We start from the raw sequence: 25041 nt of genomic DNA, 5'->3' as shown, positions 1-25041 counted from the left end.
ATCCTGGGTTCAGTGGTGGGGACAGGCTGAAGAAGTGACTCCTTGGAGCCCAATCCTGGGCATGTCTACTCAGAAGTAAATCCCATCATCATCCATGGGACTTACTCCCAGGTAAGTGTGGATAGGAGTGCAACCCTAGAAGCTCTGCTGCGCCTTCAGCCTGGGGTCAGACTGAAGTGACTCCCTGGGGCCCAGTACTGTCAATGGGACTTACTCCCATTAATAGAACTGCAGCTTTAGTGAGAAAGGAGCAGCAACACTGGGCATCTTTTTCTTCAGAACATCCTCTATTCCTCATCTCATGCAGTGCCCAAACCGAGTGCTGTAAGTGAAACATAATTGCTGGAACAGAATAAAAAATTGCAGAGTAAGAAAACATCTCTAGGATGCAAAGGAACAAGTCTTGGCTGGTGGGGGGCAGACTAACAACTACAGGATTGAGTGGTTCAGAGTGAGCCACTGTAAGTTGTCCCTTGATGTGTTTCTGCAGCCTTCAGGACACCACACAGATCCTCTGAATGTGATAAACAGCTTGCAGCCACCCTGCACCTTTGTTTTCCCAGATTCCCAGTCCAAGCTCTGCCTGGAGAATTAATGCCCACTTTTAGCTAATTAGCTCCCTTTTTTACCCAACAATGACTCTAGTTCTGCCTTGCAATCCTGCTGGACCCCACTATCAGGGGTAGCTCACCTGTTCAATCTGCAGAGGTCCTCTCTCCTGCCAGCATCCCCTTGGTTCTCCACAGGTCTTAGGTGTGGCAGCTAAAAACACAAAAATCTTATTGTCTCCAGCAGTTTCCTATCCAGCAGTCTCCAAACTCCATTCATGCATCAGTCCATCAGCAGTTCCATTGCTTCCTCAAGCTTTACTGCTATCCACTAACTCTCTCTGCATCAGGTGCTCCTTATATCCTGTAATGGCCTGACTGCCTCTGTGCAGCACACCCTCTGCTCAAAGCCCAGCTCAAAGCCTTAAAGGGGCCACTGCTAACACCACATCCTGTCTCCTCACCATACCTTCTGCAATTTCAATACAACCTTAAAGCCTTTGGAGCAGATATTGCCCTTGCCAGGCACTTCTCCATAGAAGACTGAAAAAGGACACACACTAAGGTGGTTTAATTTTTGTTCAGGGTCTCTTTGGACAGGTTAAGATGGGGTTAGATTCCTTCAGATGCACAGTAATTGACTCCTCCATGGAAACAGAGTTACAGCCCAATCCTACTATGGTTTACTCAGGCATACATCCCGTTGAGTTCATATTAGCTGATATTCTCAGCTAAGGCCCAAATCCTAACCAACTTTCCAGCACTGGCATAGCTGTGCCAATGGGACATGAGCTGCATCCTACAGTTGGGTGGCACTCATGGAGGCCTCCTCAAAGTAAGGGAATGTTTGTTCCCTTACCTCAGAGCTGCATTGTCCTTGTGTCAGTGCTGGAAAGCACTGACATAAGGGTTTAGGATTGCACCCTTAATTTCTTTAGTTTTATAGGGATCTTGCATCACTATGGCCGCAATCCTAACCCACTTTCCAGCACTGACATAAGGGCAATGCAGCTCTGAGGTAAGGGAACAAACATTGCCTTACCTTGAGGAGGCCTCCATGACTGCCACCCAACTGTAGGATGGAGCACCTGCCCCATTGGCACAGCTGCGTCAGTGCTGGAAAGTTGGTTAGGATTGTGGCCTGTGCCTCCTGCTCCAAGCATGGTCTTGATTCCCATCCTGAGTATGAAAAGGCATAAGAGAAAATTAAAACAAACCAGTTGAAGATATCAGCTGGAATAGGATATAGAAGTATGATTCCATAATTTTTAATAATAAATAATTTATTTTATTTATTTACTAAATTTGTACCCTGCTTTACCTCCCCAAAGGGCAAATTATTGCATCATTCAGGTACCAACTGTATAAGATGGTGGCTTGCAGATACCTCACCACTGATAGAATAGCCCAGTGGTTCTCACACATTTAGCACCGGGACCCACTTTTCAGAATGAGAGTCTATCAGGACCCACCGGAAGTGATGTCATGACCAGAAGTGACATCATCAAGTAGGAAAATTTTTTACAATCCTAGGCTGCAATCCTACCCTTAGTTACCTCGAGTAAGCCCCATTGACTATCATTGTTAAAAGAATATACATAGTAGCTTGTTAAAAGTACAGGTCTGTAACATTTCCCCAAATGCAGTCACATACCATGGGAGCATCAAGTCTAATATATTAAAAATAAAATATTGGAATGAATGGGGACACACCTGAAATTGGCTTGTGACCCACCTAGCGGGTCCCAACCCACAGTTTGAGAAACACTGGAATAGCCTGTTTCAAGGGAACTAGAAATAGAAGCTGCTGGAGGGATTTGGGAATAGTGATACAAAGGTGTCTAACCCTTGGGAAGACATTCTGATTAAAATGAGTAAAATTGTTGGATCCCAAGTTCCTAATGTCACCCATTTGTGTTTGTTGGATGTTGTGAATAACAAAGCACAATATACTGATCAAGATCTTGTTTTGATTCTCTTAAAGACAACCATTCTAGTGATAGAGGCATGTAAGGCAGTCACTCAAAACAACATGCAGAGTGTGCTATCTCCCTTCCCATGTCTCCTTACCTGGCAGTGAGCTAGCTACCACTATTGCTTCTCTTCCTCTTTCTTCCATCCCTTGCCTGGAACAGAGCTGAAGGAAGTGACATGTGGAGAAGAGGAAAGAGGTGGGCTAGAGTGTTGATCTAGCTAGTGGTTCCCAAACTGTGGGTCAGGACCCACTTGTGGTTTGTGACATGATTTTTGGCGGGTAGCCAAAAGGTAATGGAGAGATCAGATAACTAATTGTCTCAAGCCCTGAGGTATTAAAAAATCAGATACTGTAGCAGCTAATTACCCTGTAAAGAGCTTAGCTTCTGCAGTTTGCAAGCATGTATAAATATAGGGATAAATGTTTGAGGGTCTTTTTTATTTATTTTATAAATAAAATATTTTTTTCTAGATATCCTTTTTTAGAAGCCTGGTAAACCTAAGTGGGTCCCGATAGAGGGTTGTTTTAAAAAGTGGGTCCCAGTGCTAAAACGTTTGAGAGCCACTACTCCAGCCCACCACTCTGCTCTCTTCCACACATCCCTTCCACTCCTTAATAGTTAACCATCAGGTGAGAGGAGCCCTTGGGCAGAGGTATAATGAGGTGCAAGGTGGGTGCAGGATGCTCCCATCAATCTACCTCTGCCAATCTGCCCCCTGAGGGCCTGATCCTATCCAACTTTCCAGCACTGGTGCAGCTGCAATGCAGCCCCAGGGTAAGGGAACAAATGTTCCCATACCTTGAGGAGGCCTCTGGGACTGCCTCCCCACTGCAGGATGCAGTACAGGTCCCATTGGTACAGCTGCACCAGCACTGGAAAATTGGATAGGATTGGGCCCTAAGATGGTTGTGCAGAACTCGATGGAAAAACAATGAAGAAGTCATATATACAAACAGCCCTAGATATTGTGCCTGGAGCCTTTGGTATATAAAAATGATATAAAAAATAAAAAATGATATAAAAGTGAAACAATTACCCAGATCCCAAACTCTCTATACAAGGTTTTTAATTACTTAAATTATAGGGAATGGCGGCTTAGCAACTTGAAAAAGAGCAATAGTACAATAATATAAATCCTACAAAAAGTAAAACACAGCAGTGATATAAACAAATGTGTTTTTCAAGAATAATCATAACATAAAAATAAAATCAAAAGCCCTGTAGAATAATTTTCAAGCATGGCTTAAAAGTGAGGAAGGAGGGGGCCATCCTAACCTGTCTGAGCAAGGTGTTCCTAAGGTACGCAGTTTGTCATTTGTTAAAGGTCCTGCTCCTGCTTGTTATCCACTGCCATTTTGATAATGGCAAAGCAAGCAAGCAAAGCCTTGGTGCCCAATTTTGCAGGCCAGGCACATTTCATACAGGAGGAGACAGTTCTTAAGATAAACTAGTCCCAGGCTAAAGCCAAAACTTTGAATTGGTCCCAGAAGAATATCAGAATATTCCAAGCCAAAACTCATGTAATGTGATTTGTCTGCTTGACTCAACTTGGCACTCTCGTGGCTGCATTTTGCATCAGCTGAAGCTTCCAAACCATTTTCAATGGCAGCCCCACACGGAGTACACATGCATTTGTCTAACATGCATGTGAGTTCTCCCCTGTACCTTTAAGAGCACAATCCTAACCCCTTATGTCAGTGCTTTCCAGCACTAGCATAGTGGTGCCAATGGGGCATGTGCAGCATCCTGCAGTTGGGTGTCACTCACGGAGGCCTCCTCAAAGGAAGGGAATGTTTGTTCCCTTACCTCGGAGCTTCATTGCCCTTATGTCAGTGCTGGAAAGCACTGACGTAAGGGGTTAGGATTGCGCCCTAAGTGTTGTAATTCCTGTGTTGTAATCAAGTGTTGTAATCCAGAAGCTGAAGAATTAATTTTTTTAGCATTGAGAAGACTCTGCTCTTTAGAAAAAAGAGGAGATACATTCCCCTGTGTAAATATAGAGATGTTAATTCAGACTCAATCTAGGGGTTGCTTCAGGTGGTAAAGTTCTTATAACGAGATCAGTGTTTAGGACACAGGAGCCCTTTATGGGGCTGTAAATTTAACGTAGATGATCTCTATGAAAAACAACTTCTCCCAAACCGCAACTATCAGCTACAAGGTTCACAAGTAACATTTCACAAATATTCTGTAAATCAAATGAATGAGACTCATGTTTCACCTCCTTCCTCCTAAAGTCTGCTTCAGCTGCTCCCCTGTCAGCGCTAACATTTGTTATGGCTAATAACACTTTCAATCACAACTATTCAAGGAAAATTGATTTATTTCAGACCTTCTCTCCTCTGCTGAAAATAATCTGCCAAGGACAAAAGCTCCTATAGTCCACAGATTGTTAATTCTGTAATGGATTCCTGTGCATTTCTCAGCATTTCTTCTTGATACAATTTGAATGGGCTGTTAAAAAAAAATGCATGATATAAGATCTATCGATCTTCCAGGGATTTAATGTAGCCTAGAATATTCCATAGTGATTATGTAAAAGTTACCTCTAAACTTATGGGTGCTTATAGGAACCAAATTTAAATTTTGTGTCCCATATGTAAGACAGATATATGTAGAAGAGCATACTTCAGTGGTTCTTATTAAAGTTTTGGATTTTCAAACCACAAAGGTTTACAGAATAAATTTTGGCTTGAGCTAGGTTCGTTGAACTTAACAAAGATCACAAAGCTAGGATATGGCATGCACTGCCACCACTGATCCCACCCCCAATCTCTAGTCTGTCATCTCCACCCAGAAATGCCCCTGGAATGCCCTCCTGTCATCCTCTCTCACCCGCTGTGCTGCCCGGCACAAACCTACCTGCTCTGGCTGACGCAGCTATGGGATTTGCTCTGGGTGGGTGGGACCAGTCAACTCCTGAGTCAGCACCCAGGAGCCGGCACAGTTTGTGCACTTTTCGACACTTGGGAGCCAATGCAGGGGGCCTGCACCAGCTCAAGTCACTGATTGGATTGTGGTGTTGGTTGAGTAGTGATACTTAGAGGGAGCTCCACTCAAGCTACATAGGGCATCAAGGGCTTCAGGCCATTATCGGATCTCAAAATGGTAGCTCTGGAGCTACAAATTGGGAGCGTTAATCTACATCTAATCTAATGCAGTGCAGCTCTAAATTAAATATCTCTGGAAGTCTTCTGTTGTTTTTTTTCAATAGGTGGGCGCTACTAGTCATGAGTTCCATCAAGGAGCAGGCAGCCATCAGCAGATTAATAAGCTTTCTGCAGGAATGGGACAGTGGTGGCAAAGTTGCCCGGAGCCGTATTCTGAATGATTTCATCCTGACCAACCATGGCAAGACAGGTCCAGAACTGGAGATGGAATTCTCGCAAGGAGCCAGTCTGTTTCTGGCCCGCCTAACGGCCTGGCTCAGACTGACGTATCCACTTCTTTGGAGAGGAAGTGTTCAGATGTAAAAGGAGAATAAGGAGGAAGCATGTCCCTATGAAAGTGACAAAGGGTGGCTAAATGATGTTGGACAAAATGAGCACAGCATTTAAAATTGTACAGCAGTGGTTCTCACACATTTAGCACTTCAACCCACATGTGTACTTGATGATATCACTTCCAGTCATGACATCACAGAAAATTTTTTAACAATCCTAGGCTTCAAACCTAGCCACACTTAACTAGGAGTAAGTCCCATTTACTGTCATTGTTAAAAGTACAAGTCTGTAACATTTCCCCAAATGCAGTCACCCCAAATGCTATACCATGGTAGCATCAAGTCTAATATATTAAAAACAAAATATTGAAATGAATGTGAACCCACTTGAAATTGGCTCACAACCCACTTAGAGGGTCCTGACCCACAGTTTGAGAAACATCATTGCAGGAATCTGAGGGCAGTTCTATACAAATCTGTTTTAGCAAGATTTGCTAATCCCGGACATGATTTTTTTTCCTCCCAGAACCCTTTTTCTACACAGATGCATCTCACCTGCTTCAGATATACCATTCTTCTAAACATTCAGCAATCTTGAGTCCCTGCAAACAACTAAAGTAGATCGGGAGCTAATCCAATTTAGCTGAATTTTAGTATACCTGAAAGTTTTTTTAATTAAAGCCTTAACAAACTCACAATAGTTACATGTATGGAACATGTCTCGAGCAACAATTGAAATCCCTTGGCATTTTCCTTTCAGCTGCAAATGGGTGAGTAAAAATTTTTAATGGGTCCCTGAGAGTGTCAGCATCCTAGTCAAAGAGAAATTATAAGTTTAAATTTTGTCATAATAGTGTTGTATTATCCAAGGATTGACAAAAATAGGATGTGTGCCATCTGGTGTGTGTTTCTGTGCCTCTCTGGGAATGTTTTTGTACACCTGAGGAATCTCTTCTCTCCCAATTCAACGAGGAGTTCTATGAAAGACTAGAACTATTCAATTGTAAAAATCCCTACCGGGGTTTAGAACAGCCTGCCTATGTAAACCACCTTGGATTAAAAGTCTGAGGAGAAATCTGATGACCAAAGAAAGGCGGTATATAAATACCTGTATAAATATAAATAATATTTGATCTCCACTGACTGGAGACAATCTACTATTTACAAACTTCCATGGATTACTGTCTTCAGAAACCTTCAGTAGCACAAGATCCTTTGAAGACTAACTGACATAAACAAGATAAATGCTATGTGATATTTTCTGGTATGATTTTATCAAACCCTGAGTTGCGCAACAGTCACACTGGCATAGCTTGAGGGGGTAGAATCTGTTCCCACAAGTGCTACAGGGGCTGCTCTTAGGGGGACTGACAGCCCAATCCTATGTTTCCCAGAGCCCTGGGCTGTAGCAGCACCAAAATGGCTACTGCTGCATCCAGCTTGGCTGGGAAGCTGCTCCAGGGCTACTCAGGATAAGGGAGCTTACACTCCCTTACCCCATGTAACAGCCAAGTGGCCCCAATGGGTCTCCTTGGATCTGTGCCCGCTATTGGGCTGGGAGGAGGGATAGGATATGGCAGCAGGGCCTGCCAGCATCTTTGCCCTGCTCTCTTCCCGTCATACCTTCCTCCCCCCATCCCAGAAAGCCTCCCCCCCGTCAAGACTTACCTCTCCGCTGCCTGGTACTTGCCCAGAGTTCACCTTCCAGTGCTGGCTCAGTGCAGACTTATGCTGAGCCAGCTCTGGTGCTGGACCGGTGGATACGGTTGCAGGTGTACGTTACAGCATGTTTGCAACAGTTTGCATCAATGCTGGGTCGGCATGTGTTGCTCTGAATTGGGCCCTGAGGCATCCCTTGACTGGAAAACTGGGTGACTGTGATGGTTTTGGAACTACCTATGCCCAATATTGTTGTCCCATATAATGTGATTGGAATTACTTTTACTGACTTATTTTCATTGTTGCACCAATGGAAGGTTCTGTAGCTGAGAGGACCACGATGAGTGAATTTTTTCCCTTGGCAACTCTATAGCCTCAGTCTTTTCTTAACAACATTTTGGTCACCCTTTTAATTACCCTGTTTATGTGAAGAGAATGATGATTGATATGTGTTAAGAAAGTCATTGTATGTGAACTTGCAAAAAGAAAGAAAAAGGTTTCCGACTAAGATTTTTGCTTTGTTCTTAAATCTTTGCAGCCAGCGGTACCTTATTGAATTCTTGGAGGTTGGTGGTATCCTCACACTGCTGGAAATACTTGGGCTCAAGCAACTGAAGGAGGAGGACAAAAGAGAGTCCATAAAGCTTCTCCAGTTAGTAGCAAGCTCTGGCAGGAAGTTCAAAGAGATTATTTGTGAAAGCTATGGTAGGCAGATTGTGAGATGTACTGCCAGATATTGAAGTGAAGCAGTTCTGTATGACCTCAGGGTTTTTCCCACAGAGCCAAGCTTATTCTTTCCAGTCCCAGTGAGTCCCATTGATGGAAAAAGGTTGCTTTCTTTTTGTGTCTTGTTCAGTATCTCATATAGGTGACATCTTTCATTGGTCCAACTTTCATTGAAAAAAGAGAATGGAAGTCTCTGAGTCCCACAAGAAGCAGACTTCATAATACTGTAATTTTTTTCACTGGACATAGTAGTGAAAGGTTTGCACCTGGCTGAAGAATAGTCCCACTTGCAGCCCCTTTGAAACTAGCAAAAATTACTAACTTTTTAAGGTTTCCTTTCTTAAGGAGGGGAAGGATACAAAATTTTGACTGTTAAAGATTGGTACAGTCTAGAATAGGGGTGTCAAACATAAGGCCCGTAGTCCACATGATAATTGGGCTCTCCAATAACTTGAAAATATTATCAAGATTTGCACATTTTCTCTTCTGTTAGTTGTAGCTAATGAGTTCTTATGTGAGAGCAAAGGGCTTATTTCTGGCCATCATCTGCTTAATGCCATCACCTCCTGTTTAAAGATGTCACTTTTAGCCCTTAGCAGATGCCATGAATGCTATTCATCCTGCTGTTTGAAATGAGTTCCCACAAATGAGTTTGACACCCCTGGCCCAGAGAACTAATTCTCTTCAGCAAAGGGGAATGTAATATTTTTGCCTCATGAAATGGAAATTGATCTGCTTTACATTAGTTCAATGGTTTCCAAAATTACTTGGGTCACAACACCCCCACAGTCTCTTCTTCCCAGCTGAGCCAGGCTCTGCCATCTTGAATCTCACAAAATCTCATGCGATCCAGATGGCAGCACCCAAATCTCATGAGATGGTGAAGATGGTGATAACCAAATCTTATGAGATTTGGGTGCCACCATCTTGGATCTCACAAGATTTTGTTAGATCCAAGATGGTGGCGCCTGGGAGAACAGGTAAGAGGGGCCACCAGGGGCATCCGTGGTACCCCTGTGAGTGTGCTGCCATGCCTTAAGGCATGGCGGTACATACTTTGGGAACCTTTGCATTAGTTAGTTGTTGGTACTTACCATGATGTGGTATGTTAACTGTAGTGCCCCACTGAGAACGTAACCTGCTCATTTGCTACCAACTTTTTTCAGGCATGTGCACCCACCACTTCTTTACTGATGTTATTCCATATTTCTTGCACAAATTTCAGTGGAGCATAGCAGTGACTTCATTGTGGTATTTTTTTATTGCTCTGAGCAATTTTGTTACACCCACTTACAGTGTGATCCGTTTTTTTCATCTTTTTCTTTAGAGTCAACATTTGGCATTGTTATATATCTTTTCCACTTTTGCTTTCATAACATCTGTTTGTAATGCCTGGTCTTGTGCAGCAATTATCACTCTTGCTGGTTCCCCCCCCCCCACTTCAGGCTTCTATGGTGCAACCACTTCCAATTGAATCCCTTGTCATCTTTTCTTGTTATGTTGGCCAGGCACTGTGTCCTGCTCTCCCAGCCTCACTGCTGCCACTGAAGCAAGGTTTCTCATCCATGACAACCGCTAGACCGCTAGTGGTAGAGGCTCTTTTGTTACCCACCCTCCACAAGCATGTTGTACTCCAGCAGAATGGGGCTAGGTGGAATGGGTTCTAGCATGGCTGTATGCTCCTACTCCTACCTGAGGAAGGTGACTGGAGAAGCCTAGGTATGCCTCTGCAGAAGAGGAGATGATTTGTTCACTGAACTTGCTCCTACAACATGGGAAGGGTAGTTTTGAAGGAGCAGGAATGTGCTGCCTTCCTCTATCAGAGAAGCAGCTTTAGTAGACCTATTGTCACACCTCAGTGTGATATTATATAATTTATTGCCTCCATCAATACTGTACATGTTTGAGGTTGGTTACCTGTTTTACTTACAAAATATATGTATTACATATTGTTGAGTAAGTTAAAAAAACGAAACTACATTGCCATCTGCTTCTAGCAGTGGTTTACAAATTCTTTTTCCACACAGGTGTGCGATCGATTGCTGAGTTTTTGGCTTGTTCCAAATTGGAGGAGACCCAAGAACAAATACAGATTCTTCTGGATGCCCTAGGACATGGAAACCCCAAGTACCAGAATCAGGTTTACAAAGGTCTAATTGCTCTTCTCAAGTGCACCTCCCCCAAAGCCCAGCAACTGTCCCTGCAAACTCTCAGGACAATACAGGTCAGCAGACCAAGGTGGGAAGGGAGACCAAGGCATGAAGAAAAAACTTTGCCCATTGTCATGGAACCTCTGATTTCTCAATGAAGTTAGCTAGTTGCATAAGTGAAAATGTCTAGCAGTAACTGTTACCTAGATTAGGTAAGGGGTGTGTCATGTCCAGGTCTTTTTAATCCTCTGATTTTAAGGGCATGTTATGGTTTATTTTTATACTTCATAATAACTCTAGCATACCTAGGGTTACCAGATACAAAAGGGGACGGAGTACCTATACTTTTAACCATTGTACAGAAGACAGAATTTTGGCAGGTACAGCTCAACATGGAAGAGTTTAAAAAGCTGCACCTGCCAAAATCCCCTCTTCTGTACAATGGTTAAAGGTATAGGTACTCCGTCCCCTTTTGTATCTGGCAGTTACTCTGGAGGAGCCCAGCTGGGGGGACTGACCAGCTGAGGGGTGGAGCCTGCAAGCCGGCCTGCCTAATTGCTTTCCTCTCTCCCCAGGTATTTAGAGCTTGCTGGGCTTGCCAGAGGCGCGAGCCTTTGGCGCGAGCCAAAGGGCTCTTGGCCTGGGGCTCGTGCCCGGAAGATCTGCTGCCCTCTTGAACAGTAGACCAATCAACAGTCGTCGGAGATCCTCCCCTTTTGTTGAGGCTGGGGAGAGAGGAGCAATAGTTATTTTAGCAGCAGAGGATCTGCCTGCAGGCCAGTCTCAGAAGGTGGGCCTCGCCACATGTCTGTTCTCTCGGGAGGGAGCTCAGGGGAAGGGAAGGGTGCCATTGTCAAGAGTGTGACGGGCCAGGGGAGATATGGTGGTGGGGGTTGGACAGGCCATTACAGGAGAAGGAGAGTTCATCGTAGGCAGATCATCTCCCCTTCTGGTCCTTCCCCCAATTCTCAGATACTTGGTGGTCCTGGCGGTGAGTCCCTGGATCTGAAGCTGCTGCTTTTGAATGCCAGGTCGGTGAATAACAAGAACTGTATCATCCAGGATGTGATCCTGGATGAGAAAGCCGACCTGGTATGCATTACGGAGACCTGGTTGGACGTGGAGGGAGGCGTTAGTCTCTCTGAACTGTGTCCGCCAGGTTTCCAGGTGTTGCAGCAGCCAAGATTGCAGGGACGGGGAGGGGGAGTTGCAGTGGTCTATCGTGAGTCCATCTCCCTTACCAGGTGCCCTGTCCAGCAGTCTCCTGGGTTCGAGTGCTTGCATGTTGTGTTGAGAGGGCCGGACAGGATTGGGATTCTGTTGGTGTACCGCCTGCCCTGCTGCCCAACAGTCTCCCTGCCTGAGCTGACTGGGGTGATCTCGGAGGTGGCATTGAAGGCCCCCCGCCTGTTAGTGCTGGGGGACTTCAATGTTCATGCCGAGGCCCCTGTGGCAGGTGCAGCTCAGGATTTCATGGCTGCCATGACAACCATGGGCCTGTCCCAGAAGATCTGGGCCCCGACACGTACAGCAGGACACGTGTTGGACCTGGTGTTTACAGCTGGGCATGGGGGCAATGATCTGGAGGTAGAGGAGATCAACATCACTCCGTTGTCATGGACAGATCACTTCCTGGTAGGGTTTAGGCTTGTTGCGACTTCCTACCTCCGCAGAGGCGGGGGACCTTTTTCTATGGTCCGCCCCCGGAGGCTAATGGATCCTGAAGGTTTCCTGAGGGCCCTGGAGGATTTTCCCACTGCCAAGACTGGCGCCTCATCTGAGACCCTGGTCGACCTCTGGAATGGGGAAATTCCAGGGCTGTGGATGAGATTGCTCCGGAGCGACCTCTGCCACGTCGCAGACTCAGAGCGGCTCCTTGGTTCACTGAGGAGCTGCGAATGATGAAGCGGCAGGGCAGGCGTCTAGAGTGACGGTGGCAGAAAACTCGCGATGAATCCGATCGGACACGGAGTAGAGCTCATTATAGAGCCTACTCCGTGGCGGTGGTAGCAGCGAAGAGATTGTTCTTCTCTGCTACCATTGTGTCTGCTGATAGCCATCCGGCAGAGCTGTTCTGTGCGGTGCGGGGCCTCCTTCATCAGGCCCCTCCGGTAGTCCAGGAGGAATACACGGTCAGCCGCTGTGACGTGTTTGTCCAACACTTTGCAGATAAAATCGATCGTATTCGTCGCGACTTGGATGCCACATTGACAATGTCTGATGATGTCCCCTTGGCAACTGCTTGTCCAGTGTTGTGGGATTCTTTTCAGCTTGTGCAGCCTGAGGATGTGGACAAACTCCTTTGGAGTGTGAGGCCGCCTGCCTGCCTGTTTGACCCTTGCCCAGCTTGGCTGATTAGAGCGGCCCGGGGGGGACTGGCTGAGCGGACGGGGAGGGTGGTTAACTCTTCTTTGATGGAGGGGACGTTGCTGCTCGCCTTGAAGCAGGCGGTGGTTCGCCCCCTCCTGAAGAAGCCCTCCCTGGATTCCACTGTGTTGAATAACTACCGGCCAGTCTCCCAACATCCCGTTTCTGGGCAAGGTAATTGAGTGGGTGGTGGCGGCCCAACTCCAAAGGGTCTTGGATGAAGCGGATTATCTGGATCCTTTTCAATCTGGTTTCAGGCCGGGCTTTGGGACGGAAACTGCCTTGGTCGCCTTGGTGGATGACCTACGCCGGGGACTGGACAGGGGGAGTGCATCCCTGTTGGTCCTGCTGGACCTCTTGGCGGCTTTCGATACCATCGACCATGGTATCCTTCTGGGCCGATTGGCCGAGTTGGGAGTTGGAGACACTGTTTTGCGGTGCTTCCGCTCCTACTTGGAGGGTCGGTCCCAGATGGTGGTGCTGGGGGATGCCTGTTCGACACCCTGGCCTTTGAGGTGCGGGGTGCCGCAGGGTTCAATTCTGTCCCCCGTGCTATTTAATATCTACATGAAACCGCTGGGAGAGGTCATCCGGGGGTTTGGAGTGAGGTGCCATCAATATGCTGATGACACCCAGCTCTATCTCTCCTTTCCTCCAGACTCCAGGATGGCGGTTGAGGGCCTGGAGCGCTATCTGGAAGCAGTGAGGATCTGGATGGGGGCTAACAAGCTGAAATTAAATCCGGATAAGACAGAGGCTCTCCTGGTTCGGAAATCCTCGATGCAGGTGCTGGATTATCGGCTTGCTCTGAATGGGGTTGCACTCCTTCTGAAGGAGCAGGTTCGCAGCTTGGGGGTCCTCCTGGACTCGCAGCTGCTGCTGGATTCCCAGGTGGCGGCTGTAGCTAGGGGGACCTTCGCTCAGCTTCGGCTGGTGCGCCAGCTGTGGCCATACTTGGATCGTGCAGACCTGGCCACGGTGATCCATGCCACGGTGTCATCGAGGTTAGATTACTGTAACGCGCTCTATGTGGGGCTGCCCCTGAAGACGGTTTGGAAACTACAATTAGTATAGAATGCAGCGGCCCGTGTGGTCACTGGAGCCAGGCGGTTTGACTCTGTCAGTCCGCTTCTCTGGGGGCTACATTGGCTGCCCATTCGTTTCCGGGCCCAATTCAAGGTGCTGGTTTTGACCTTTAAAGCCCTATACTGCTCTGGGCCAGGATATCTTAGAGACCGCCTACTCCCGTAGAATCCGGCTCGCCCTCTCAAGTCATCAGAGAAGGACTTTTTGCAAGTGCCGCCACCCAAGGAGGTCCGGGGGGCGGCTGCAAGAAATAGGGCCTTCTCGGTAGTGGCACCAACATTATGGAACTCCCTTCCTCTTGATTTGAGAATGGCTCCCTCTCTTGAGAGTTTTCAGCGAGGCCTGAAAACACCGTTGTTTATACAAGTCTTCTGATTTCTGGCCTTCTTAACATTTTTATACATCTTTTAGTGTTTTACAGGCTTGATTCCTCTGTGATTTGCTCTTTTAGTCTGTCTTTTATCTGACTACTGTTTTTATGGCCTCTGTAATGTGTTTTTAAATGTTTTTATCTGCTATGTGTTTGATGTTTTTTAAAATCTGTTTTTTTTTACATGTTGTTAGCCGCTCTGGGTCCCTTTAGGGAGAAGGGCGGGATATAAATAAAGTTTATTATTATTATTATTATTATTATTATTATTATTATTATTATTATTATTATTATAGGCACTCTGTCCCCCTTTGTATTTGGTAACCCTAAGCATACCAGTAGTTATCAAATTTCTGGTCAGTCTCCTGTTCTGGTTTAATGAAAACAACTTGTACTTGTTCATACATAATATATAGGCCTTTTTAATTGTATATGGTAATATCCATGCAGTTTGTAGAACCTGGAATGGGTAGATAATATGTCTGAAAGGAGACAAGAGAACACTCTTCCTTCTATAGAACTTTAGGCAAAATCAGTATGATTCAAACACTGAAGAGAGCTGGGTGTGGTGGTGAACCCAAATCCCCAAGTATGAATTCTTATCTTCCCTAGCCCAAGCAACTTGGTTGGAGCATTTGGTCTTGGGTTCACATCCCTTCTCATATCTGAATCTAACTGGGTAGCCTGTCACTGAGTGGTGGGGATTAAATGAGCTCTGAGCTCTTTGGAAAAATGTTGAGCTGCAGATATATCATGCAAAACTCACTGGCCTGCCCTGCTGGTTTTTATAATATGCAACTTCATTTGTTGTGAATGTAGCTCTCATCTCCCAAAGGTCTGCTCAGTGTCTAGAAAAAAGTTGAATATCCAGGACAGGTCAATACTTTTTTTTTTCTTCAAAAATTAAAGCATGTGCTTGATGGCCCTCACAACAAATGTTGGAATGATTATAACAATGCCTCACTAGAAAAAACATATACAATATATGATGTATATATCACTTTTAATATGCCTGATATTGGCAATCTATTTCCCTCTCAACAATCCTATAATAGCTTATTGTTGTTTCTGCTTTGCAACTGGAGACTTGAGGTCTGCTTAACGCATTGAAGGAGAAAAATGCCTATTTTTTTAATGTTTAAAGTGTATTAAACATTTTCCATTTATGAATAATTTTCCACTAACCCTTTTCCACCATCCTCAGAACAAAGAATAGTAAAAAAGAGGAGAAGAAAAACAGGGAAAGGAAAGGAATAATGGGAAAGCTGGGAACCATTGAGAGCAGAGACAGATGGGAAAGTGCTTTAGCAATTATAGAAGCAAATACCTATTTTAAAAGACACATACATGCAGCAAGGAACCTCAACTCATTGAACTGTCTCTCCTTGCCCATCTACACATCTTTGACAGTCTTTCAAAACAGGTTTACCTTCTTCACATATTGTGGTCTGTGTGTACCAAAAAGCCCAGCATGTGAAGTGCCCCTACATTGCCAGTTTGTTCAAGGTCAAAGGGTAATCTACAGCTGAAAAGAAATTGAGGGTCCAATCCTATCTAACTTTTCAGTGCTGACACAGCTGTGCCAGTGGGGCAGGCACTGCATCTTGTGGGAGTGCATCACGGACACTTCCTGCAGGTAAGGGAACAAAAGTTCCGTTATCTCAAGTTGCATTGAGTCTGCATTGGCACTGGAAAGTTGGGTAGGATTGGACCCTTAGAGTCAGATCTCTGTTATCTAATGGACTATGCTAGCATGGAAGTTTGTGTGGTCAGAATTTCTTTTGGGATCTCTTGTTCATGATCTGTACTTTTCAAGCTGATTCTGCTCCAGTATGTACTAAGATGAGATGCAACGTTAGCAGAATCAAGTCTAGGGTATAATCTCTCTTGTTCTTTTGCTTTACTAGACAATTGTTGGAAAAGCACATCCAAACATTGTGGAGTCTGTGTTGGGTGTACTCCATTCTATGCATTTGGAAGTTCAATATGAAGGTAAGATTTACCCCCTCAGCCAAACTTCTAAGTCAGTTTTCATACTACTGGATTAGGTAAAATACAGGCAATTGAAATACTATTACAATTAACTTCTGAAACAGTCCAATCCTAACTAACTTTCTGTGCTGTGATGCAGCAGTGCTGGAATGGCCTCTGCTGTATCCAGTGCGGCAAGACAGGCCGCTGGTCTGTAGTGGTGTGATCGCCTTAGTTCTGGCTGTCCTTGGTGAATGCAGAGAATAATATACTGTATGTCTGTTCCAGCATTGTGCAATATTTGGAAAAAACATTGTAGGAATAAAGGCCAGTAAGTACATTGGCAACTGGTGAGAAACAAGATACACCATTTAAAAACTGCCCTTTGTTTCAGTCCAGATGTGATTGTTCAGGAGCATATGTAGACTGATTATTAGGAGGTATACATATTAACTATAAGAAAGTATTTTTTTTTTTTTGTAATTTAATTTTGACTAGAACTGGCCTTTGAACCTTGCTATGAGTCTTGCCATTGCTTGCCCCAAAAGTGCCCATGAACTGGCTCTTTGTTTATAAGCATAAGCAGGAAGCAGAAAAAGCAAAGAGGAGGTGGAAACTTAAATAGGCCCTGATCTCCTATCACCGGCTTTCCAGTGCAGCTGGGCAGAAAGCAGGTGACTCAAGCTTCCACTGAGGAGCCTCCAGTGTAGCACAGAATGTTGTTGATCAGCAGAGCTGAGTCCAAGGCTCAAAAAGCCAAGCTGTCAAGGACATCAGGCATGATTTTAAGAAGCTGACAATTTGTATCTGAGAGGAGAGGTTATCTGAGATGTGTGTTACTTTTACATGTTACTGTCCTGTGTGCAACATGTAGATTTAGTCATAGGAAGACTTTTTTCTACCATGGGTACATTGAATGATGCCCTGGTCCACGGACTTTATGCAAATATAGCAGTTATACAGAACAAAGCCATTTTTGAGCATTCACAGCACTCTGCATGCAAGCCCAGGCATTCCTTTGTGCTTTTCCCTGGCAACCTACTGACAGTGGATCAAAAGTGAGGTGTACTCCTCCACCATGCTGCTTTTGGAGGCCCACTTATGGATTTGAATTACCGCAGGTGTTGGACCCATACCTGAAGCCTTCCAGAAGCATCAGAAAACCAAAAGTTCTTTTCCGACACCTCTGGGATGCTTTCTGAGGTCCTTCAGACACAGGCTAGCAGTTGGGTGCTAACTCCATCTCCCATAATAGCAGGTGGAAAGTAAATATCCTATCATTTGCAATACACAGGATGATCATTGGATCCTTGTACCTGGTAGCCTTAGAACCAAATGGAGTGAATAGGAGAGCCTGCTTGGGGAGACCTCTGCTACAGGGTTCCCAAGAAATACTGAGGCTTGCCCTATACAATTTGTTCAAAAAGGAAGTTTCCTGACCACTGTTATTCTGCAGCAAAACAGGGCACCCAAATAATTTATTGATCCATTTTGCTATGTAAACTGCTTTGAACTAATTTGTGTTGAAAAGCATTATATAAATACTCAATAATAATTAGTATCTTCCTTTCCACCAGCAATTCAGTTGATCAAGGACCTGATGGCTTATGATGTGCGGCAAGCCTTGCTGAAAGGACTGGTAGCATTGCTCAAACCATCAAGGGAAGGGACTGCCAAAATGCACGTCAGAATCCTGGAAGGTAAGATTTAAGAAATTTATCTCCCGCCCTTTCCATGCCGAAGCAAATGTCCACAGTGGCTTACAAAGCTCTATAATAAAATACAAAGTATCATAAGATCTTTCAGTTTCCTCATTGGGTCTGCTTATGGAGAGAATGTATTTCTCTCACTCCCTGTTCCTCTTTATCCTTGGAGTACCTTAATTGGATAGCATAAGCCTATGTACATTTACTCAAAAGTATGTCTATGGGCACAATCCTATCTTGCGCTGGAACAGGCAAGGCAGGAGGCTTGCACTGTATCCAGCACAAGATAGGGCTCCACAGTGGCTTAGCCGAAGGTAAGGGGAAACTCTTCCCCTTACCCCCGGGTAAGTCACTGCAGCCCCTATGGGTCTCCTCAGACTTGCACCACCTCCTGACGGTGAACAGCATAACTGCTGGGTCCCAGCCCTGCTTCCCACAGAAGGTACTTCTGGTCGCATCCAGGAGGTCCTTGAGACCCTCTAGACTCAGGCTCTTCCCTCACATTGAGTCAAATCTGTGGGTGCCAAAGCCATGGATAAGGAGGGCCCACTGTACTAGAGTGAGCCTGAGGCTCATGCACACACGCACCCTTCCTCTGTGACAAGAAGAAAGTGGCTGCTTCAGTTCCTCACTTAAAATAATAAAATTTAAAATAGCAATTTATTTTGTATCCAAACCCATTGTAGTGTGGTTTGTTCTAAGAGGTTGAACAAACCAAGATACTAGACCAGATGCCCTCTCTGGCTTGATAGGCTGGCTAGTTACAAAGAGTGTTTAGGAAAAGAAAAACCATAATTTAAATGGTGAGGATTGTTTTAAATCAGAACCAGAAGCTGCAAATTTCCTGCATGAAGGGGAGGGTGAACAAGGCTTCTGTTAGTAAACCATGGTTTAGGACAGGGGTCTCCAAAGTTTTTGGCCAGAGGGTCGCATCAAATATCTGGCACAGTGTTGAGGAAAAAAAAATTTAAATATAAAATTTATTTAAATAAATTCAAGAGGGAACTTAGATGAGTGAATAAATGAATGAATGGGCTCATTCATTCAACTTCTCTGGCCCTTGAACACCCTCCAGACGCAACCAGAGCATAGTTCCAGTCATGTTTGGCCAACTGGGCCAGAGGCTTTCAGGAGACAAGAGGCTGGCTGCGGGTCGGATAGAGGCTTGCCGCGGGCCGCATCTGGCCCCTGGGCCGGTGTTTGGAGACCCCTGGTTTAGGATAATACTTGATATTATCTGAGGGGACCCCTGGTTTAGGATAATACTTGATATTATCTGAGGAGACCCCTGGTTTAGGATAATACTTGATATTATACGTAATACTAGGATGATCTGTCCTAAGTTTGCCTCAGATCTCTCTGTTTAGTGTTTTAGGTCAAAGGGCAACATTTCAGGTACAGGTATGAGACGCAATCCCTAATTCCCACATTGTTGATTTTTTTCTTGTATTCAGAACCAACCACATCACACCTCCTGCAGTCCTTGCCAGTATATATTCAGCAAGCTGCTGCAGCCAAGGCCATTGGGTAAGAGGTTATGATGAGCAACTGAAACTGTATATCAAGGCTATTGGTACAGCATGATTAGTTCAGCTTCCACTAAGCTACAGATGTGAGCTATGTAGCACCGGCACAGCAAATTATACAGTGCTCTTTCTCCTGCAGCTTAGAGGGAGGCAACAGAGGACTAGTTGCTGCAGCTGTGTTGTATGTGTGAATAAGAAACCTTGCTAGCACGTCAGAGGTTCAGCCCTCATATTTGATTTATATCCAACCTTTCTCCCCAAAGGGCACCCAAGGTGGCTATGGCTGACAGTATCTATTTGTGCACCACAGTTTTTTCTAAGAAAGTCAGAATGGTGATTTCACCTCATAACAAATCTGTGAGGGAAGATAGGCTGGGAGAGACTTAGCCAAAGCAATCAAATAAACTTCATAGCTGAGCAGACTCCTGAGCCTAGGTTTCCCACAGCCAAGTCCTACAACACACTGTCTTCCAATAATTTTCTCCCTTGCTTCTTGATGCAATACTGTAGACAACAAGGGTACTACAAGGCAGGGCAATCTCTGGGGCTTACTTGCCTGCACAACTTTTAGATGCAATTACTATTACACTCAATCACCTTTTCCTTGCAGTAATGTTTACTGAACAGATCCTCTAAGGATATTAGGCTCGCCCTCTTGATTTTTTTTGCTGCACTAGCCAAATTCAAATGTCATCCCATCCTCATCTTACTATGTTCTAACTATAACAGCAGTGCATTATATCAGGGTAGCCAAGGGTTCTGTATGCATGTTTATGTGCCCTAGCCAGATAGGGATTAAGAAACACTAGCCCACCTTCTGAAGGTATAATCTGACCCATGAGCTGCTTCTGTACACCTCCTTCAGAAGTGCAGAGTAGTTGTCTCCAAAAAATATTTACATAGGAAAGGCACCCATCTCTGGAATTCTGCTATCCTAAATCATTGCCTCTAAGATTGTGTTAGGGCTGGCCACTTCCTTTCAGACAGACTATGCATTTAAAAGCTGCACAGCAGGCAGAAATTCTACATTGCAGTAAATATAAAAACTACACCTGTTGAATATCTCCATAGGTCAGTAGTCTTCAACTACCTTCAACCCTAACCTTCTAAGTCCTAGCCAGACAGCTGGCAAGGCAAGTGAGCAGCCATTTTCTCTTTTTCTGTCTAGCAGCAACAAATGAGCAGGCTCTGCTACAGTGTTGTTCTGCCTCTTCTGTCATGCCAGACCAATTGGAAAGAGAAGACAGAGTAGTATGGCAACAGCATGCACTCAATTTTGGAAGTGGTGAAAGGAAGCAGGCAAAGTTGCAGCAAGGATGCATGGGAGGTTAAGGGTGCCCACTGAAGATGGTTGGGTTATGTCAAACTCTGGTGGGATTTACTGCATCTAGGAGCCCTAGCCTTGGCTACGATTCAAACTATAGAGGCCTGATCCCCAAAACAAAAAAAGTGGTGGTAGCAGCATCACAGTGCATACTCAGAGGACAAAGTATGAGTCCCATTTCTGGGACTGACCTACTTGTTGAAGACCTTTACCTTAGGTCACGCGTCTCTCTGGGACTGTAAATCCTTAAGATGATCTCACTGGCCTAGAACACCCCTCTCTCTTTTCTCAGCATGATAATCTGATCAACACTCACCTCACAGAATTCTAGCTCAAGACTCCAGGGAAGTGGCTGAGGAGCTGATCTTTTTGAGAGTGGTACATAGCCTTATGTGTGCAATGGGCAACAAGGATCACACCAACTGCCAGAGGCAGGCCAGCATCACACTGGAGGCAAGTGTCTTAGGGGGTAGAAGATAAAGTGGGTGTGACAGTTGAGGCCATTTCAGAGTTCCATTCCTTCCCCCTATAGAAGGTACAAGGCTGCAGCTTTGGTGGACTCAGTGGGCTAGAGAAAGTTGGTGGGTAAAGCCAAAAGGGAACTGATTCTGAATAGGTTAATGTAAAAAAAAAAAATGCTATACATGTAGTAGAAAAGCATAGCCAGGGAATGGAAGGAAGAATGAGGTACTGTTTGTGCCCAAACAAGTATGTATGGTCCTGGATATAAGGATGCACCTTATAACAGGGAGCAGGAATTGCCTCTATATTTGAGCCAGAAGTACACAGCTGAAGAACTATAGGTTTATCAGTGTGCAGTTAATTAGTCACTTGAAATATCTATCATCTGTGGAAAAATGGTTGGCTGATGCTTTGAGGAAGGTTCAAGGATGTCCCAAACCTCATATCTTTCCTGCAGAATCTGCAAAGAGCATGCTGAAGACAGAAAAATTAGGACTAAAGAAACCTGGAATAGGAAATCTAACTTGTGAATATGTAGAGCCCTGTCCCTTAGATGTGACATACAGAACATTACACTTTTTCCTTTAGACTGACCAATATTTCCTTGCAGTATTTTGTGAAGATGTTCATAGTGGTGGAAAAGCAAGTGGAAAGGGCCATGGGAGAAAAATTGTTCCAACTATTCATGGTATGTGTTATCTTTCTCCATGCTACACTATCTTTAGATGACTCAGATGCAGGTTTTATTTTTCCTGAGATCAGTACCGAACATTCCCTTAATAGTATATTTCCCAAGAACAGCCCTGCTGAATCAGACTCAAGGCCCATCCTGTTTCTCACAGCAGGCCACAGTTGCTTCAGGATAATCCACAACTATGCCTCTCTCTCTGTTGCTTCCCTAAAATGGATATTCATGGGCATCACGTATGTGACTAATAGTCAGCGCTAAGACTTGTCCTTTTAATGTTGTCAAATCCCCTTCAAAAGACATCTAAACTAGTGGTCATTATAGCATCTTATGGTACAGAGTTCCAAAGATTATGTTTCAAGTGGAAAAGTACAGTTGTATGTTACATGCATAAATTCAAGTATATGTACTCAGCATTGCCACCAAGACAAGACAGAGGAAAACACTGGTTTAAGTAGTACAGATGAATCTGCCTGCTATCCCATTTACTCAGTATATATCCCAGAGAGCCTGAAATAGGAGAATGAAGCTGCTGTTCCCTCAGTCATCTCACATGTGCCTCATGCTGTGATTTTAGTTCCTAAATCAACAGTATGTGTGTTTTGGCTTTAAGGTAGTGTTGACTATAAGCTATCTTGGCTTTATGTGCTGACCTCAGAACATAACCTTTGCATAAGATATAAAAGGAGCTTGCATGCTCTAAATCACCCACCTTCATCAGTTGCATTGGATAACTCCTGGTTCTAGTATAAAAATGACTTCTCTACCCTGCATAATGTTACACATGGCATCCAATAATTTGTGTGTGAATGAACTAGTGTACATACATTTATTAGAATTAACTAGAATTATGCCAACAAGTCTCTTCATTGAAGAGTTCACACATTCAGCAGTCATGCTGTAATACAGGTTGAACCTTGTTATACATGAATTTTTTATACACAGATTTGATTCAACACGAATGGCCACTGCAAATGAAACAGAATGGGCTTGCTCCCTGGAGAATGGGAAAAATGCATTCCTTTAAAATCAGTTTTTAAAAACTGCTTTTCTTACTGTTGTAGAGACAGCCATGCAAGTGATCATTCACTTCAGCTGAGCCAGGCAAAGGCAGGGGTCCTTTGCATTTCTAATTGCTGATTGCCTCTATAACAGTAAGAAAAGCTGTTTTATTACTTTTATTTAACACATTTTATGGCATCAGCGGGAAGACGCAGAATCAAACCCCTGTGAATGTTGAGATATAACCTTATTAGGTGCAATGGAGGGGCAAGAAACCTGGAAGTGGGTTTTTAAATCTATTTTTCCACTTTTTTATCTATGAATTTTTTTTAACCACCAGGGTTTCTGGAACAGAACCCCAGCGGATAACAAGATAGCGTGTACATGTGTATATGTGAAGTAACCTTTTGCTTTCATTATTCTGGTCCTGGTATGGCCATTTTAATCTGGCTCTGGCATAGCTTCTCTGTTTTGGCTCAGTCTTATGCAGATGGACCAATACTCTAGTTCCAGGCCCAGCTTTGGAAGGTCTTTTAATCCCTTTCAATTAAGCTGTTTTGAGTGTGTGTGTTTTTTCCCCCCATATTCTAGAGTGATGCTACAAATCTGTACCTGAACATGGATGCTGTGCAGGCTGATATTCTGGCTGCAAACATAGTTGACATGCCAGCATACTTTTTAGCTCTGGCACAAACAGAGAGCACAGAAGGTATGTGGGTTACAGCTGTGGACCATAAAACTTAGTTGTGATCAACTTGAAAAAATGAACTATAATTGACAGTGTTTTATAGTTCTTATACCATTTTAAAACACTGTGATCAAGGCTGAAGAAGGATCTGAACTAGTACAACACAACATTCACTGTTTACACTATTAGCTTTCTGAAGAACTTTTTAATCAGATATGTGACATTATAACACTGTCTAGCTAGCTTCAGACTTGTCCACGGTACTAGAGTTTACTATTCCTTTGTGCTTGTTCTCTCTAGATGCAGAAATCAACACTGAAGAATTCCAGGGTGAAGACTGTGACAGACTTTCTCAGTCATCAGTGTCATGACACACCCACCCACCCACCCACCCAAACCATTGGGAAATATTGTCTGGTTTTATCTTCCTTCTATTTTCTGGTCCTTTCTTATTAGTCCCTTTTCAGGTCCTTCTGTCCATGCTATGAATAACAGTTGGAAATGTATGCCATGCACTGCAGTTGCACTGTTGATATTTGCAAGGCACAAGTGACAGCTTACTTCCTCTTGTCCCTCCCTTACCACTCCATTTAAGGTTATAGTGTTTCTTGATTAAATAAAATATGAAATGGCTTTTACAGAAGACCATAACCTTTAAAAGTATCACCCCTAGAACTTCCAGAAGAATAGTCACCTGGCTAGTGCCTTATTGCAAAAGTCCATCTTTTTCCAGGAGCTGCAAATAGCTGCAGGGATATTGCATTTGCACAAGCTTACCTAACTTAATCACTACACACAAATGTTATAAATGCTAAAAGGAGTTATACTGGGACAGTTAGGGCAAGAGATTATTCTTTGTAGAGTCATCTAACAGAGAGCAGGGAAGAATATTGTTTCTCCTGCCATATACAATTATGCTGTTTGCTCAATGCTGATAACATGTTCCTATTTCTGGCCACTGGCTCTCAGAATAGTCTATTAGAATGATTTTCAACCAGTGTGCAATGGCTGGTCTGCAGGTATGCCACAGAAGTTTGGGGGATGGTCCTATATTAGTAAAGCCAATGGGTATGTTAGCCCCCCACCAGCAGCATGTTGGGCCTTGTCAATTGTAAAAAAAAAACTGATAGCGTCTTGACAATTTTAGTGCCTCGTTAGTGTGCCATGAGATGAAAAAATGTTGAAAATGACTGGTCTGTTAGAAAAATGAAGGGTTATCACTACTCCTATACAGTGATGGCATTAAAAGTACCAGTGTAGCCAAGATTCCAACATGAGTTCTCATGTACATATCCCTTTATAAAAGGAATGAGGAAAGCTTGAGAAGAACATGCCAGTGAGTGTATCTGC

General features: G+C 44.2%; 1 protein-coding gene across 1 annotated transcript; it reads left to right on the top strand.

Annotated features, from left to right (window-relative positions):
* Window positions 1–5754: 5754 nt before the first annotated feature.
* Window positions 5755–24255, top strand: ARMH1 (armadillo like helical domain containing 1). The gene is made up of 11 exons (XM_066626113.1): window positions 5755–5960; window positions 6668–6736; window positions 8164–8330; window positions 10379–10575; window positions 16232–16316; window positions 17873–17995; window positions 19456–19528; window positions 21175–21304; window positions 21924–22001; window positions 23595–23712; window positions 23992–24255. The coding sequence occupies exons 1-11, from the start codon at window positions 5755–5757 to the stop codon at window positions 24060–24062; spliced, it is 1317 nt and encodes a 438-aa protein (XP_066482210.1). The 3' UTR covers window positions 24063–24255.
* Window positions 24256–25041: the final 786 nt, after the last annotated feature.

This window comes from Tiliqua scincoides, chromosome 4 (assembly GCF_035046505.1).
Source record: "Tiliqua scincoides isolate rTilSci1 chromosome 4, rTilSci1.hap2, whole genome shotgun sequence".
In the NCBI taxonomy this organism is placed as follows: Eukaryota; Metazoa; Chordata; class Lepidosauria; order Squamata; family Scincidae; genus Tiliqua; species Tiliqua scincoides.
The sequence above is the reverse complement of the archived record's forward strand: the minus strand, read 5'-3'. Positions and strand labels throughout refer to the sequence as shown.